At 45.3% G+C, this 17678-nt stretch overlaps 1 protein-coding gene across 1 annotated transcript in view; it reads left to right on the top strand.

Annotated features, from left to right (window-relative positions):
• Positions 1-3085: 3085 nt before the first annotated feature.
• PHLPP1 (PH domain and leucine rich repeat protein phosphatase 1) overlaps positions 3086-17678 on the top strand; it is a 142331-nt gene continuing 127738 nt past the window's right edge. Inside the window, exon 1 of the mRNA XM_027899112.1 lies at positions 3086-4685. Coding sequence (XP_027754913.1) covers positions 3326-4685 — 1360 coding nt within the window. The 5' untranslated portion in view covers positions 3086-3325. The remainder of the gene's footprint in view (positions 4686-17678) is intronic.

Here is a 17678-nt window from a genome sequence, read left to right as displayed (position 1 = left end):
CAATGTCTGACAACAGCAGTTAATCCCTATCAAAATTCACAATTCTAGGAGAGTTTAGGAGTATATATCAGTTCCTGGAAAATGGAAAATAGCAGAGTTTTCTTATAAGCATGAAAGTTCAATTTAAATATGCATATCTTTAAGAATTTCAAGCCCACTTGCCTGTATAAAGCAAAAATAACCAGGCTGGGTAAAGCTAACATTTAGAGGTGCTAGTTCATTACAGAAGCTGCCACCTTCATATTCAGCAAAGAGTGGAGAACAACAGCGCAGTCCCTTTTCTCCTCACAGTGCAACTCAGGGCTCACAGAATGCCAGGAGGCTCACTGCAGCCTTCTGCTCCTGAGCAAATTTCACAGGGCAGCCATATATCTAACAACTTTCTCACCCTCAGGAGTTTAGACATTTTGTTTTTTAATTGCATAAAGCCCTTCACTGGCAAGACTGTTGGCAGTGGTGAGTTAGCCTGGCAAGGGGGAGAGCGAGGTCAGCTCAGTCCCCAGCCACCTCTTCGAGCTGTATCGCAGGCAGCCGCTGCTCTGGGAGGGCTAGCTGTGTAAATCCAGAGCTGGAGTTATACCAGTGCATCCCATGGAGGGTCTGACCCAAGGCTATTTAAATGACCTTAACTGTGTGTTCCTACACTACACAAACTATCTCACCAAAGGAGACAAAAAGACTGTGTTTAGTCTACCAAAGAAAAAAAACAAAGCCTGCCAGGGAATACTATTGCTGCTGCTAAGTACCTTGGGGGTAAATGTTCTGGAGTTGAAAAAAAAGAAGCTGAGTGAAAGGGCAACGCAATGCTGGCATGTGAGCAAATGTGCATAGACTACCCATGTGTAAAATTCAGGCTAAAAATTGGAAGGAATTTCCCAATAGTGAAGGCAGGATGGCCCTGGGACAGTCTTCCAGTTAGGGCAGAGGACAAATCAGCTCAGTTCATTTCAAATTGATGTTTAGCTTGTCTATCTGTCATATTAGGGGGACATCACTAACATGTAGGATGCAGTATCTCCGGTCACAAAGGAGAAAGCTGGAAGCCCCAGTAGACTTCTCTTTGGTTCTGTGTTCTGGATTTTTTCTCCATGTGCATGAACATTCATGTATTTCAACAGTTTGAGAAAAGTGGAGCTCCTTTGTCCCCGCTCCCATCAAAGAAGAGAAGGGCTGGAAAGTGTGCTCTAGAAACTCTCTTCTTTCAATATTACCATTAATAATGATGCTCCTAGAGTTTGCTGTCTCCTTCTTCTGAGTGTGTCCGTATGTGTGTGTTTGCATGTAGAACATCTCTCTCACACATTTAATTCAGGAGACCTGGAGTAACCTCCATGAAGTAGGTGGTACAAAGGTGGTGCAAAGCAGTAGAAACAAACCAGAGTGTATGAAGCAGTCAGAACTAGAGCTTGATATACTGAGTGCTGCACTTCTGTTGCGTGCTGCTAATGTCAAAGGAGGTTTTGGGCACCAGTTTAAGCCTTTAATGGCCAAGTGCTGCAGTCACCCTCTGTCAGTCCATGCTCTTGATTTCCAGAGATGCTCTTTCTGATGACTGCAGCTCTAGGTACGAGCCAGCACAAACTGCATGCTCAGACCATCATTAATTTTCAGGTTGTTCTGTTCAGAAGGTGGGTGGTTTTCACATAAAGGTAAAACATCAGCTTTATTGTTACAAAAAAAGCCTTTTAAAAGGTAACTATTTGTTTCCATTGCAAGTTCCTTGGAGAATACCTCTGTTTTCTGTGCTTTGTTTCACCTGCTTCTAGGGGGGATAAAGACAGTAATGTGGAAATGTGGAGAAATGTTTTATTAGGAGAGGTAAACTATAATTTTATCGTGGTTCTGGCTTATTTGTGGTTCATATACTATATGTAGACAGTAAAAAGACAGCCCAACTAAAAATAATCTTCCATTAAGAGCTTTTCTTGGGGTTCTTTGTGATGATTTATCTCCCCTAATATTGGCATAACTGGTCAATTGCCCAGATCTCCCAATTTATTACAGTCTATTGTGTTTTTGATGAATATCTGGCAAGATGCTTCACTGTGATTTTACACAATGTATTAAAAAGGAAAGATCTCAGGCAGTTACAGCCCTATCCAGCCGGCATTACTCAGTTAAAACATCTTCAGGAGCACAGATTTCTCTAGTTCCATTGTATGGTGTCCTTACAGTATGAAAACTCACAAATTCACACTGCTAATGGAATGTATCTGATTGTAATTTTCCTTTTCAGCAATTTGTTTAAAATCACATTGGTTTTTTTTTTTTTTTTAATTTTTTATTTAATTGCTGCTTCTAAGCAATTTTCCAGAAGTAAGTATTATCGGTAATTTTAGTCACTGATATACAGTGACAGACTAATAGCACTGAAACTTTCTTTGCAAGTCTACTCACAGAGCAGCTCTTTTCTGGTACGTGTGCGTATATAGATATATGTTTCCCACCCACATTTCCATGCCTCTCTCCATCTTGGATCCGAGGCTCTCTTCACGCAAAAAGGTTGCCCGGGCTCAGTTGCTTGGGTTATGCGCCGAGGGGGCTAATAGGGAGAACAGATTGGACAGAGCGGGATGAGTGTGGTCACTGGACCTTCCGACCAGACTTGAGGGATACAACTATGGAGCTTAGGACCAAGTCCCGGAATAATTTTAACGGGGGTCCAGCCCCGTGCCGTGCGGAGTGAGGAGCGGCGGCGGCTCTCTGCGCCTCCCGGGAGTCAATGCCGGGTAGCGGAGTGACTTCCACCCTGTCCCGGGCTGCCGCCCTCACGCACGGCCAGGCACCGGGCTCCCGCCCCGGAGCCTGCGGCCCACGGAGAAATCGGGAAGGCGGGCGGTGGGAAGCCACGGGACTGCCGGGACTTGCGGCCGGCTCGGGACTGCAGCTCCCGTCAGCCCCCGCGCGGCGGCGGCCCGCCAGCGCCGCCACGGCCCCGATCCCACCCCTCCCGAGGCTGGCCGGGAATCACGCCGTGTGTTTATCGCACAGGCCCCGCCCCGCCGCGCGAGCGGTGGCGTCACCCTCGCGAGCCGCCCTCGCTGCCTGTCGGCTGATTAATATTCATGAGCCGCGCGCGCGCGGGGAGCGGCGGACGGCGGCGGGATCGCTCGCTCCTTGCCTGCCTCCCGCCCTCCCTCCCTTCCTAATGGCGCTGGCGACAGCCGGGCAGCGGGGCTGAGCCGGGCACCGGCGGAATGCTCCCCGCTGCTGCTACGTAATCCCAACCCCCTGGGACGCGGCGCCGCGCTCCGCTCGGCCCCCCCCCCTCGCCGCGCCGAGCGGCGCTCCCAGCAGGGCGGCGGCATCCCCGGCCCCGCGGGCGATGGAGCCCGCGCAGCAACGAGCGGCAGAAGCCCCGGCGGCGGCGGCGGCGGGAAGCGGGCCCGGGGAAGCGGAGAGCGGCTCCCCGAGCAGGAGGAGTCAGGCGGAGAGCGGCGCGGAGCCGTCGGGCGGCGGCGGGCAGCTGGACGGCCAAGCAGCCGGCGGCCCGCGGCGGAGGCGAGGGGGAGCTGGCGGCTTCGCTCCCCCCGCGGCGCTGGCGGCCAGCGGGACTCCGGCGGCCCCCGGCGGGGCCGGTAGCGCCAACTCCCTGCTCCTGCGGCGGGGGAGACTGAAGAGGAACCTCTCCGCCGCCGCCCCCTCGCCCGCCGGCGCCCCGGCGCCCTCGCTGGGCACCCGCAGCTTGGACAGGAAGGCGCTGCTGCTGCTGAAGCCGCCCCGGCAGCTGCAGCCCCTGCAGCCCCCGGAGCGGGACTGGGTGCGGCGGGACCTGCAACGGGGTTGCGTCCACGTCTACGAGCGGCACATGAACTGCTACCTGCGCCCGGTGCTATGCACCCTGGAGACCACGGCGGCTGAGGTGGCCGCCCGGCTGCAGCAGCTCGGCCACCGGGGCGGCAGCAGCGTGGTGCGAGTGCTGGGCAAGGCGGGCGCGCCGCCGCCGCAGCCCCCGCCCGAGCCGCCGGCGGGCCCCACCGGGGCGCCGCCCGAGCCCGCGGCCGAGGGGCTGCGGCCGCCGGCGGAGGAGAGGCCGAGGAGCCGGCGGGGGACGCGGAGCGGGTTGTCCGGAGGAGGCTGCGGGGAAGCGGCGCGGCCCGACCGGCTGCCGCTGGGCAACGGCGCCGAGGAGGGCGACTTGGCTGGCGGCCGGCCGAGCCCGGCGCCCTCCGATCTCAGCCCCGGGGCGCCGCCGGCCGAACTGTACCTTGCGGGGCCGCCGCTCTCCTGCCCCTCCCTCCTGGGGGAGCTGGGGCCGGCCGGCTCCGACACCGAGAGCTTCAGCCCCAGCGCCGAGAGCGTCTCTGACCGGCTGGACCCCTACAGCAGCGGTGGCGGCGGCGGCTCGTCCTCCTCGGAGGAGCTAGAGGTGGAGCCGGCACCCCCCGACGGGGTGGAAGAAACAGGTGCGGGGCCGGGCCGGGGTCCTCCCTGCTCGGGGGAGCTGCCCCCGGGGCAGGCAGGGGGGGTGCCAGCGGGCGCGGCCGGCGGACGGGAGCCTCCGGCGGGGCCGCCCGCCTTGTACGTTCAGCTCCACGGGGAGACCAGCCGGCGGCTGGAGGCCCACGAGAAGCCGCTGCAGATCCAGAACGACTACCTCTCCCAGCTGGGCTTCCGGGACCTGTGGCGGGTGCAGGAGGAGGGCATGGACTCGGAGACCGGCTGCCTCATCCGCTTCTATGCCGGTGAGTGGGGCCGGCAGCGGTGGCGGCTGTGGGGAAGGGGCGGGGGCCGCGCCCACCGCCCGGGCTGCTGCCGGGGAGAACGCGGGGCATGAGGGCGGCTGGGCACTGCCCCTCCGCCGGGGCTGGCCCGGGGCTGTCCCCCCTCCCGGGGAAGGTGGCCCGGGGCCGTCCCCTCTCACGGCCCGCGGGTGGCGCCGCGCCGCGGAGGGGCCGTTCGGCGGCGGGAAGCGCTGCCCGGCGCCGAGTGCCGGGAGAAGCCGCGGTCAGCGGCGCTCAGGCTGCCCCAGCGCTGTGCCCGGGGCAGCCTCCACTCCCTTCAGCGCCTGGGTCATGGAGGTAGCGCGTGTGTTGTTTTCCCGTTCCCAGCAGCGGCACTGGGCGTTCGAGGTTAAATCAGCCTTAATCTACTGCTTTCCCTAGTGACGAGGAATTGCTTCGCTGCCGGGCACGGGAGGTCGAAGGCTGTTCCCAGTGTTTGCGGGATGCCGGCTGATCGCTCACGGCTTAGCTGAGCTGCGTGCTCGCTCCCTCCGGACAGCGCGGAGCTCGCCCTGTCATAGCGGAGCGGAGGGCACGACCGGCCCGTCCCTTAAAGGGGAAGCCCCGCGCCGTTTTGACCCTGCAGGAGGTTCCAGCAGCGCAGGGCGCGCAGATGCCTGAGCTGAGAGCCGTGCATTCCTGCAGTCACAATCCTGCGCTTGGCTTTCCGCGTTGTTGCCACTTGCGATCAATTTTCCCCGTTTGTCAGAGTACTGGGACTTTACTGCCTGGGACTGAGGCAGTAAGCGAGGAAAGTAGGGAAGCACAGGTCATGTCCTTTGGAAACGGGGTGGTCAAAACCTTTATAATGGAAAGGAAGAAGCTTTTTAATGAAGCTTTGCTGTTACGACCTGCAGTACAGAATTTGGGGAGTATTGGGTGGAAAAGTTAGCTCCCACGTTGTAATTATGCGACCTGCGGTTTTAGAGAGGTTTAAAAATACCTGGTGGTTCAGTTGAATTGGTTTGTATAAAATACTTACTGTAATCTTGACACTGCTTTTGTTTTAACTGTTCTTCTGTTCTCTTCAAATGGGAGAAATTAATGACCATGGAAACATTCAAATACCTAGTAAGCTTTCCTGTGAAATAGGTAAATGTGATATCCAGAGATGAGGTCATGCAAGCAAAGTAGCAAACGCCATCCATCCCCTTGCTGAGTTGGCTGAGCAGAGTGGTCCTTCAATGAACCGTGAGAATTCAGTGCTTTAGCTCTGAAAAATACAGATACTCTTTTCTCGAGTGAATTCCGCTGAATGTCAAATAGAGTCGGTAATGGTGGGGTGGGAAGGAGAGCAGTACCCTGGATAAGTGCCCTTTATTCAGAAGAGAATGTGGGAGTGGTGACAAGTGGTCAATTCAGCTTTTCTTCAGATTTTTTGGATTGTACAATGACCCCAGCATAACGAGTGCAGAAGCAGTATTTGTTCAAGGAATTGACAGAAATAGGTTAGATACATTAGGGTTAGAAAGTAGCTTAAAATACTCTTTTTCAGATGATGATTGGGGTCTTTTGTGTTTCTCTACTGTGCTGTTGAGGATGGAAATCAGCAGGTGATGCTGAGTGGGATGTTGCTTCCTCTGTTTCCAGTCCCACCGTTAAATGGGGATGCACACACATGTTTTAAATTGGGACAGCTGTGTGCCTGCTTTTCCAACAGGATGTGTTCTAAAGAAAACACAACTGGGAAACATAGTGAAGTCTTGCACACAGTTAAGACTGTTTGCATGTAGTTCTAATGCATTAAATGATTAATTATACATGCTAAGCGAGGATGTTCCAACTCTGTTTTATTTCAGTGTCTCAACTTGATTGCTAACGTAGCTTGTACATTTTTAGACTTCCTTGTACAGAACTGCCAGATAGGAGGGTATTTCTGTGAGCGTACATAGGATCAAATTAATGCAAATTTCTTGTGCAAGTTCATATGCTAAGAAGTATGCCTCTGTACTTCAAAAGTAAAGTGTTTTTTGAAACCCTTATCTCTTTGAGGGGATCTGTGATCAACATCTAAAACACCTGTGATCAGGTGCTTGTAACAGAAAGGTTGCAGCACCTAATGTACCAGACCAGCCAAAAACAGCTAACAAAATATTACTGACATGAAATCATACTGATTTTATGTAACTGTCTTGGCAAGTCATCTCTGCTTCCTTATTTTATACACATACACACACCCCACAAAGATGAAAGGGAGGGAAGGAGAGGTACTTAAAAAGAATACACACCATGTTACACTGGAAAGGGGAGTGGTTTCTTTGGCCCCAAAGTTAGGTGTTTTGCTTAGAAGAAGTACTTTTCTAATAAATGATCCTCCAGAATCATACCCTAAGGAAAACTTTAAAACAGTGATTTCCTGTTTGCCTGGGACTTCATTGGTTTAAGCAGCCTGGCTTGTCCCGATGGATAGAGAACTGCTAGCATCTCTATCCCTGTAATTTCCTGCAAGCTGTCTCAGTAGGATTTGGTGATCCTGGTTTTGTACTGATGTGAAATGGCATAAACCTAGGTTGGATTTATTGCATCGCTTCTAAAAAGAATTCTTTCACCAAATCCCCTTGGAGTGGGTGAGAGAAGAAGAGAGCACACTGAAGACTTTGGGGCTTTTTTATTTCTGTAGAGTGACAGTTTTAAGACTGGAATATTCTGTACTGAAACTTAATATTACAAATTCCAAATAAAATGATACAGCCAATAATTTTAGTGATTGCTGTAGCCTGGTAACTTCTCCGTGGAATCTGGAAAGCACAGATTAAAAAATTAGTTTTTAGGAGAACTGGGGAGAATCACATTTTTTTGCTATGACAAAACAGCTTTCTTAGTAAGTAGCGGTCCACAAACATGCTGTAAATGAAATGTCTAGTCTTTTAAAATCCCTCAAAACCAAAATGGGACATTAGAAAGGTAAAAGTGCTTCCTCTGTGTTGCCTTGGTTTGTTTCAGAATGTGGTTAGTGCATATTTATTCTGGTATCTCCTCTCATTTTCTTCCTTAACAGTGTGAATGTGGTTGATTTCTTCTCTAAGCATTAAACCAGTGATACCATTGCTGAAACAAAATCCCGTACAGCTTTAAGGGGCTGATCCTATTCCCTGTAACATCAATTTGAGCAAAATTGGGCATTAGTGACTGGTCATGCATATTAACTTTTCTCTCTGTTGAAATCTATCTTAACAAAAGATACTATCCCTAAAGTTTGAAATACTTAATCTCTATTTAAAAGGGTATGGTTGAATAGCTTTCTGCTGAGATACTGTGTTACTGAGTTATGGAAGTGTGTAAGAATCTGTAGTGCAATTACAGTCACGATATCGTCGCTGGGAGACTGATTAGGTCAGACTTACTAAGCTATTCCTTAAGTCATAAGAATGGCTGTGATCCAGAAGACTTTTTGCAAACAAGTTATGGCATTCCATATTGGTCTGTAAAAATAATTGTTGTCCCAGTGGCCCTGACTTTTCTATCACTTGCACATAGAAGGGAAAATAGACTAATACACCAATCTCATAATTTAAAAACTGCAAAATTGCTTATTTATTTTGAGACTTTTGATCTAAAATAAGCATGGAATTATATGCAGGGCTGTGTTCTGCAGCATCTGCATGTCAAGGAGTATGAGTAACCTGATCCTGGTCTTGAAAACTGGAGTAGTACAATGGGTGTTTGAGGCTTTTTTGTTTTACTGCTGAAAGGTGATGTTGTTTCTGATTCTGGCACTTAGCCACCATTAAATTCTCTCCTCCTTGATGTGACACAGGGCTTCTGCACCTGCTGGTGTCGTCAGATATATCACTTTTTAAGTAGATGACTGCCTGTAGGCAGAATACTAAGAAATGCCAGATGTCATTAGGGGTGTTAATTTTGCATCTGTCTGTCAGATTTTATTTGGGGAAGAGGTCCTTTTGCCTTGTGTCACCTTTTAGAAAGCTGTGAGGAAAAAGGAGTCTAGTTTGGTCGTAAAGTACATTATAAGAAATGATGTTCTGTCCAGTATGAAGATAAGGGGGGGAAGATCTAGTGTCATGATCAGTTGCAGTGATCTAAGCAATTATGTTTGCTTGTCTTCTTTAAAAGAAGCACACCTTTTAGTTGGAGTCATACTAAAACTTCCATCTATATGGATGGCAACGTGGTTTTAGATGCTTACTCTTAATGTGCAAGCACTGTAGACCTGGCAGTGCAGAGCTTTGTGGAATATGATGCATTCAATTCCTGGCTGCTTGTTGAGCTACTTGATGAATAACTCGGCTCAGGTATTTAATATGTTGATAAACTCGATTTAAAGGTGACTAAGTGCCATTTCGAGGGGGGAAAGCATGCCAAAGACAGACCTGCTTCTTATCTGAGGATGGGAGAACAACTGTGCCCTAAAGAGCTGCTTGTGGAGCATTCACTTAGTTCTGACATCCAGTATCTTATTTAACATCAAAACAACTAATTCACATTAATGTGAATGGATATTTTTTTTGCAGGTACGATCAGATGAGAGTTCTCTGTGAACTTGTTAAAACCAAACAGAAAAGCAACCTCTGCCTAGGGATGCCATGATCCTGAATTTTTTTTCTTCCTAATGTGACCTGGACATACGTTTTTACCTTGTAATCTTTTATATGTTGATATCTGTTGCAGAGAGAAGTAATACCTTAAACTTGCCTCTTTGGGAAACTCTTAAATTTCAGTTACACAGCATGTTTAAATCCAAGCTTGGTCCTTGTCGGAACCAAAGTAGTGACATTTCTAGTCCTGTTCTGTAGGGAAGTTTAAAATGGCTGCAGTGCCTCTGGCTGGCTCCACCTGTTCATGTGCATAGCCCTTGTCTTATCTCCTGTTGGAATGGGGTCTTTCTAAGGTAGACAACTTTCAGGGGCACTCTGAGGGTGCAACAGCCTCTCTCCTCCTGTGCAGGAGGAGCCGTGCAGATAATGCTGGAATGCTGGTGCAGCCGCAGCTGAGCTTTGGTATGTGACAGCTGTTAAGTACAATGGTTTTTGCAACTTTTAAATTTGGTTGTACTCCTGGCTAGCATCCATAACTTAAGTATGTGTGAAGTACCAACACAGGAGATTTTAGTGTGATGTGCATAACAGTTACTATATATACTAAATATGTAGTACCTAAATTAGTACATCCAGGAGCTGAATTTCTTCACTGCTACAGACTGCAGCATCCCCTCTCCATTTTGATACTGTCCCTCTTTCATTTTTTACTGGTTATTTCTGGTAATTTTTGAAACTGCAAATAAACATCCCCTTGATGATGGACTTGCTGATATACCTATAAGTCTTTTGCAATCAAAACACCCATCTGTTCTGTTAGGACACTGACAGGTTGCTGTGCATCTAAAGCTTGACATGGTTCTTGGGAGGTACTGCTTAATAATACAAAAAAAAGATTCATTCGCACTAGTGTTAGCAAGTGGTTAACTACCAAAACCTACTTTGTAGGTTTATAAAACAATGTAATGAGAGATTTATTTGTTATCTAAGTGATCCTCTGGAAAAGAGACAAGTATAAGACAACCTGCCTGAGCAAGTTGGTTTGAAAAATATACGCATACAGAATTCCATAGAATAGAAGTTTGCAGATGGAAATCTGGAGAGTGCTACTTGTTACATTCTCTCTATTAATTTGGAGGGAACCTGCACCTCCCATGCTCCCAGCTTAATTTCCGTCTGCATTTAAGCTGTTAGTATCTTGATTTAGGGGGGAAAAAAGACAAAGAAACCAAAGACTGACCTATTTGCCTTGGACAGTAGATGCAAAGATAGTTTGACTTAGTCTTCAGTGTTTCATTATTTCACTGCTTATGGAATGGGGCACATCGGCATTTTAGATCAGATAAATGTGCTTGTGTACTTGTTTTCAGCTTCCCTTGGGTCAATTCAATTGCTCTGTTTAGAACTTGGGCTCAAATGAGGATTTGCACTTTGGGAAACCGTATGTCTGGAGTAGCCCTGTGATAACTATATTCTTTAACTCAGAGAACTGAATGTTGCATTTACCTTTGAGGTTTTGTTGGTAAAATATTTGTGTGTGTGTGTGTGCAGATGGAACAGACTTTGATGCTTAGAGTCAGTTGCAGTTTATGTGGAGAAAATAACTCAAGTAAAAGGGATGGGGTGGGATATACCAAAATATCTTCAGTTTGTAAGCTTTACTGTTTTGGCCATGTGATTCCAGCTTCTTTTTTCCTTCTCAGAGAGTTTAGGATAACCATGAACCTTTGTAAACAATTAAAAACTTTAAACTCTCTGAAAAAGGAGTGTGTCTTAGCTTCTTCTAGATTTGGCTCTTAAGACAGGAATTCTGAAGCATTAAGCTCTTCACAGGATGTTTAAGAAACTTTGCAGGAGGACAATGGTCCTCATTTTAAATATAAGCAATAATATCTTGCTTATGAAAATCATCTGAGAGATTGGAAGCCTGAGTTAAAATTACAACTGCATGGTAATGCCAGAGTTGTGTATAGATTTGTGGTAGTTAAGCTCTATATATTTTGTCAGAAAATTTCTGTGAAAATTCTAGAATTCTAGTGCCTTCATTTATTTTTGTATAACTTTTGTTCTTAAATAGTAGCTGCAGCATTATCTTTTTGGTGAGAATAATTTGTACATTTTTCACTAGAAAGTAACTTGTATTAGTAATAGATTCGTTATTTTTTCTAAGTAGGCTGGCATTTATCCACTCTGGTATCTTAACATAGATATAGTTTTCCAAAAATAACAGCTGGCAGATTCTAATCAAACATTTTCCCCTTGATTGCTGTTATATACTAAAGCCATCTTAAGTATTGGCAATTTTAAACTTAAGTATTATTATTTATGGTATGTTTTAGTTAACCGTTAATTTTTTTTTTATCTTATGTCTGCTATATGATAAAATGTTACATGTAAAGACTAGACATCACTTGCTGTTTGGAATGCAGCAGCTGTCGTAACAGCACAGAGGAATGTATGTGGGTTGTAAATTAATAAAAACATTGTGTCCTGCTGAAATTCCAATTAGGACTTCAGGTAGGCAAGATTAATAGTAGAACTAGTTTTCTGTGGTGTCCGTGTTGACACACCCACTGTGGTGTTTGCTTTTTTTTAAAAAAAGGTACTGATAGTAATCACTCTTTGGAGTCTTGTCTGTAAGTCACCACATGCATGGTGCCACTGTCACATAGAATCATTTGGTTACGTAAGTTGATAGTCCAAATTCTTTATGCCAGTTGCCACTGCCAGAATCCCTATTGCTTCCCTGCTTAGCTAGCTAGCTAGTCCTGACCTAGTGTCAGGTGTGATGGCTGAGACTTTCTGCTCCTGTGGATGTGCTTAAATATGTGGAAGAATGGGAATGGTGCAGAATTTCTTGGGGGTTTTCGTGCCCCCCCCGCTTCCTCTCTCATCCCCCCATTATTTAGGGGACAAAAATTGTTCTTTGGAAAACATTGCATTTAAAAATGACAACTGTTATATTAGGAAGAAAGACCTCCTGAAGTGAAGAGTCATTTAATTTCACAACGTGGCATACTATTCTTTGAAGCTTTTTCCGTTGATGGGGAAGTAAAATTTCTTCCAGCTGGCTTTGACTTATTTGGAGGGATGCTGAAAATACTCATTGCTCAACTAACTATGTGTTCCTCGATTTGACAGCTAAGAATAGCTATTTACATATTGATGCAAAATACTGAGTTTCAGGGGATTTTTCTCTCCAGTTTTATCTAGCTTGGAAGGAAAAAGAAATCGTGCAAATGGAGAAGATTTTTAGAGCTTAACTCAACATTTTTTTTGTCCCTCTGCAGGGTATTAATTGTTCCTGGTCTTGTGCAGTGGCAACGGGAATCTTCAACTTTACTAGGCTCTGGATTGTAGTAATAATTTTCAAAACCCCGTAATAGCCACTTGAACCGGTTCCTCTCATCTGCAAGCACTCCAGATGCCATGCCAACTTATTTAAATAAAGACAAAACAATGGGCCTTGGTCCAAGGGGTAACGAGGAGCTGGAATGCCTTTGAAGTTCAGGACCCTGGGCTGTAGGTGCGATTTACATAAACCTCATTATGTAATCTGAATGCAGTTTCTCTTCCTGTTTGTTCAATTTATGAAGCTTTGTGTCCAAAGAGAAAGAGATAGTAAGACCTGTAATTAAGATAAGTAGCAGGCCACTCCATTTTTGAATGCATGCTGTGGTGAGGAGAGGATTGTGGATGCAGCATTAAGGATAGAACAAAACCTGGGATTCAGGCACCTTCAGTCAATGGGAATAATACTGACTCTTTTGCTTTGAAAAAGCCGCATGCTTCTTTAAACAATAACTATGACTAGTTCAAACTATTATTTGCTTTAATATAAATGGTACAGAAAAGCTTAAAGTTCTTACTAAGAACAATTTTGCTTTTATATAAGCCGTAGATGGGCTCTATCTGAGTAACTCTCTGTTTCAAAGTTGCCTTGAAGCTCATATGTTTCCAAGTGGACAGTGAGTTTTCTCATCAGAATTGTGTATAATGACATTTTTTTGTTGTCAGTCAAGCACTTGCCTTGTCTTACTGTCAGACCCTTTTCAACCTTTTCCTTACAGCAGATAATAAGTAGTAGCATTGGGTTTGTGATAAGACTCTTGCAAGCAGCAAAGCTAACTTATATGTGTGATCTGCTTGCTCTTTACGTTATTGGTCAGATCCACCAGTGACTTTTTATCACGAGTTATTTTATGATTAGTGACTCAAATTCATAGAATTGTTAAGGTTCAAAAACACCTCTAAGGTCATTGAATCCAACCTTTGATCAAACACCTCCATGCCAACTAAACACTAAGTGCCATGTCCAGTCACTTGAACACGTAGGGATGGTGTCTCCATGAGTGCCTTGGGCAGCTTGTTCCAATGCCTGACCACTTGTTCAGTGAAGAAATTCCTTCTTATGTCCAACTTGAACATGTTGGTGCAGCTTGAGGCTATGTTCTTTCATATTGTTGCCAGCTGCCTAAGGGAGGAGGCTGACCCCCACCTTGCTACGGCCCCTTTTCGGGTAGTTGTAGAGAGTGAGTCTCCCCTGAGCCTTCTTTTCTCCAGGCTAAACAAGCCCAGTACCCTCAACAGCTCTTCATAAAACTTGTTCTCCAGACACTTCACTAGTTTTGTTTCCCTTCTCTGGACACACTTCAGCACCTCAATGTCTTTCTTGTAGTGAAGGGCCCAGAACTGGATACAGGACTCGAGGTGCAGCCTCACCAGTGCTGAGTGTAGGGGGATGATCACTGCCCTACTCCCGCTGGCCACACTATTTCCAGTACAAGCCAGGATGCCATTGGCCTTCTTGACCACTGCTGGCTCTCATTCAAACACCCTCAGGTCCTTTTTTGCTGGGCAGCTTTCCAGCCACTGTTCTCCAAGCCTTTATGCACGGGGTTGTTGTGATAGAAGTGCAGGAGTAAGTAAGAAGTGCAGAAGTAAGTGATGGAGGAATGTGTTTTTCCTTCTACTGTGTGTTGCGTAGTGGGACAGACAGACCTCTAGGGAACATCAGTCTTGGTGAGCAGTCAGTTGTGAGACTTACTAGGTTGTCTCAGAGATAATTATTGTGTGTCACTATTGACTTTCTGCATCTATGTCTGTTTGCTTTCTTGCTATAAAGCTTATCTGTTGCAATAAAGAAGTTGATGACAAGAACTGATATGAACGAAGTGGTGGAACATCTGGAAGAAGGGTAACATGGATAATGAACTGAAGTTAATAGGCTAGGAGCTCTTGGTTTCTTCTGGTACCAGTATTAGGTGGCCACAAACAGTAAAGTAAGACAGTTTACAGGTTGCAAACAGGATGTGTCTCAAAGTGAAGTTAATCACATATGTATGAGAGATGCAATTTAACATTTCAGAAATACCAACAGGAGCTTATTGAAAGCTGTGTAATATGTAATTATATGAAATTATTTCCGAGTTGAGGACTTTTAATATACTGGTTTGGTAATAAGTGTGGAGCTTATAGTATGGTTGTGTGGATTAAAAAGTCATTGGTCAGAAGTAGACCTGAGTTTATATCCTTTCAGAGCAAGCAGTTAACCTTTTTGTCTTGGTTGTCCTAGTTAATAAAAGAAAGGACTGGCTGAGAATTGGAATCTAAATTGTTTGAAGTGTCCAAGCTTTGTGAAGTTGTTCTGGATGTGTCTTATTTTTTTTATTAGTTTTCGAGGACGAGGTTCTTTGGTGACATGAAAAACATGTCCCTTGTCTGTATCAATTAAATTAGAACCTGTAACCTGTATATTTCCTGTGAATAAACAGAAGATTAATGTGATACATTTCAGACTACTAAATACAGAAAGTGTTTCCATTTCACAACTTCTGGAACAATAGTATCATCTGTATAAGCATATTCATCCTCACTAAGATTAGACTGTAGCACCGAGAACTGCTTGGTTTCTGTCTCTTTAATCTTCTTAATCAAATGACAACTTTAATTCCTGCTAAAATGAGAAGAGTATGCTAAGTTATTTTACTTAATTTAGTTTTACAGATTATATCTTGGATATGTCTTTTGTAAGAAAAATGTTTTGGAATGTTTCTTTTCTGAATCCATGTGATAAAAGATCCTGGTTTATTTTGCAACTTGCAACTTTTGCCTTCGTAATTAAAACCTAGAATGAAAATGTATTAATCATTATTGCAAGATACTGTACTACAGAGATTAAGACACATTGTAGCCAGCAGTGGACTAAGTCCTATTCCTCTGTCAGTGTCAGAGTGTTTGGAGAAAACGATCTACTAGAGCCTGAGGTATATATGATACTTAATTTGCAACAGTGCATCAGGTGTGATCTTTTGTATAGTGGTCCACTGGAGTGTGAGCAGTTCTATCACCTCTTGCTGCTTCAGTTCTGTGTAAATAGCAGATGTATTTTGAGCTCCTGGCAAATAACTGATACTAGTTACACTGCTGAAATGGGGGAATGCAGATTTGTCACCTTAGTTATAAAAACAGCACTGTCTTGAGAGTGTCAGCGGATTGCAAACAATAGATCAACTGTAGATCCTTTTAGCCTAGGATATGCAGCTAGACTCTCCCCCCCTCCTCCTTTTTCCTTCTTTTTTTCCCTCCCTCCTTTGTCCCTTTGTCCTTTTTTGTTTGTTTTTTTTTGTTTGTTTGTTTTATGTGTTTTTTTGTTGTTGTTTTCTTCTCTCTTTTTCCTTTTTGGTTCCCCCCTCCCCTTTTTTCTTCCTTTTTTTTTTTTTTTTTCTTTCCCTCCTCTTTTTTCTACAGAAAGTTTTTGAACATTCTTGGCTGCATTTACCAACTCACCTATTTTGTACAGTTTTAGTCCTCTTATTGAAGAATTTAGGATGTTTTTCTAAAGTGTGCGTGCATCAGCAGGCCTCTCTGTGTGTTCCTCATCCCCCCACACCCTGTATCTATAAGACTATGTATCAAATAGTACCACTGCATAACTTGTGGAGAAGAGTATTTGTTCTAGCATGGCTAACACAGGGCTACAAAAACTACTAAGTTTCTCTCCGGAAAGTCACAGCACATGGCTACAAAAGATTCAACAAATTGCTGTCTGCATGTCAACAATGTAGAATCAGGCAACAGTCAAAAGAGATGAAAGAACAGAGCCTTAAAGCAGTTTAAGATGTATCGTACATTTATGTTACAGGGAAAAAACCCTGAAGGTTGATTGGTTTGTTTAAATAAAAGGTTCTGTGTCACTTCTATGTTCTTCATCCAGCAGACCATCTCTTGCATTTTAGGAGGCAAATGTTGTGGCCTGGATAATGTTCTCAAATGCGTGTCTATTAGAAGAATTTGTAAACCGGTTATGAAAGAAAGAAAAAAGGCTAATTTTGCATAGTAAGAGTTATGGCTGACAGTAAAAGAGGTCATACTGTTATAGCCTTTGAACCTAAAATTGGATGTACCGATTCTTTAGTGTTAGATTGACTTGTAAACAGTGGTATTACATGCAGCATGTCCATAAAGCTTATGCTTTTTAGGAAAGTGTACAACAAACATGGGAGAGATTTGGCATTTGGCACTGCTCTCTTGCTTGCTGTCACCAGCTAAGCTAAGCATGACCAACTAGTCAAGCTGAATAAAATATGCAGTTAGCAATCATTGTCCTTCCTGAATTATGAAGGAAAGTGCTGCTAGGGACTGTGGCACAAGGCAAGTCTAGTCTACACTTGTAACCCTGAAAAAGGATGGATTCCTGGTAGGCAGGTTCTGGGAACCCAGCATGCAGACTTCTGTCTGGGGAAATAGTGCAATATCCTTATCTTGCTAATGAAGGATTAGACAAACCTTGTCTTATCATTTATACATAAACATCCTGTTCTGTCTTTTTGGATTCTCTTGAGCATTTTCTTCTCTGCACTGGAGTTATTGTCCTTTTGGCAACTCTTGCTTAGAGGATACACCCCTGTGGGACTGTGCAGACAGGCACACCTGGCGGCTTTGCTCTGAATGTGAATACTGGTTTGCTTCCCTTCTTGTTGAAAAGCGTGGTGGTAGCTAGTTATAGGCCTCACTAAGCAATGTCAGCATGGCCACTACTGTAAGCATTTCACTGTGATTTGACTGGAAGGAGGACTGTCACCTTTCTGGCAAGGCAGAAGGATGAGGTGCTGGTGTCAGTAAATGTGTCACGTGTACCAGCCTGAGTTCCCAAATCATAAGCACAGCTAGCTGAACTGTAAAAATGAGTACACAGTGCTGTGGGTCACTTTGATCTTTCCCTCTGTGTGCTATTCTCACCCTATCCATTTTCTTCTGTGCATGTGAAGCTGTTGAGAGATTTGGTGAGCGGCAGAGTCCTCAGTAAGAGGAAGCTGCTCTCATTTTGTTTCCTAATGACCTGTAAGGCAAATTGCGGAGTGCCTTTGTTCCTTGGTAGTTATGAAGGGAGGGAAGGTAGCACGTGATTGGAAAAAAGGTAGAATTTATGTCATCTCACTGTTTACTGGCAGTTGTT

This window comes from Empidonax traillii, unplaced genomic scaffold (genome assembly GCF_003031625.1).
Source record: "Empidonax traillii isolate 1590-97213 ecotype Southwest subspecies unplaced genomic scaffold, ASM303162v1 scaffold644:size547830, whole genome shotgun sequence".
NCBI lineage: Eukaryota > Metazoa > Chordata > Aves > Passeriformes > Tyrannidae > Empidonax > Empidonax traillii.
The sequence above is the reverse complement of the archived record's forward strand: the minus strand, read 5'-3'. Positions and strand labels throughout refer to the sequence as shown.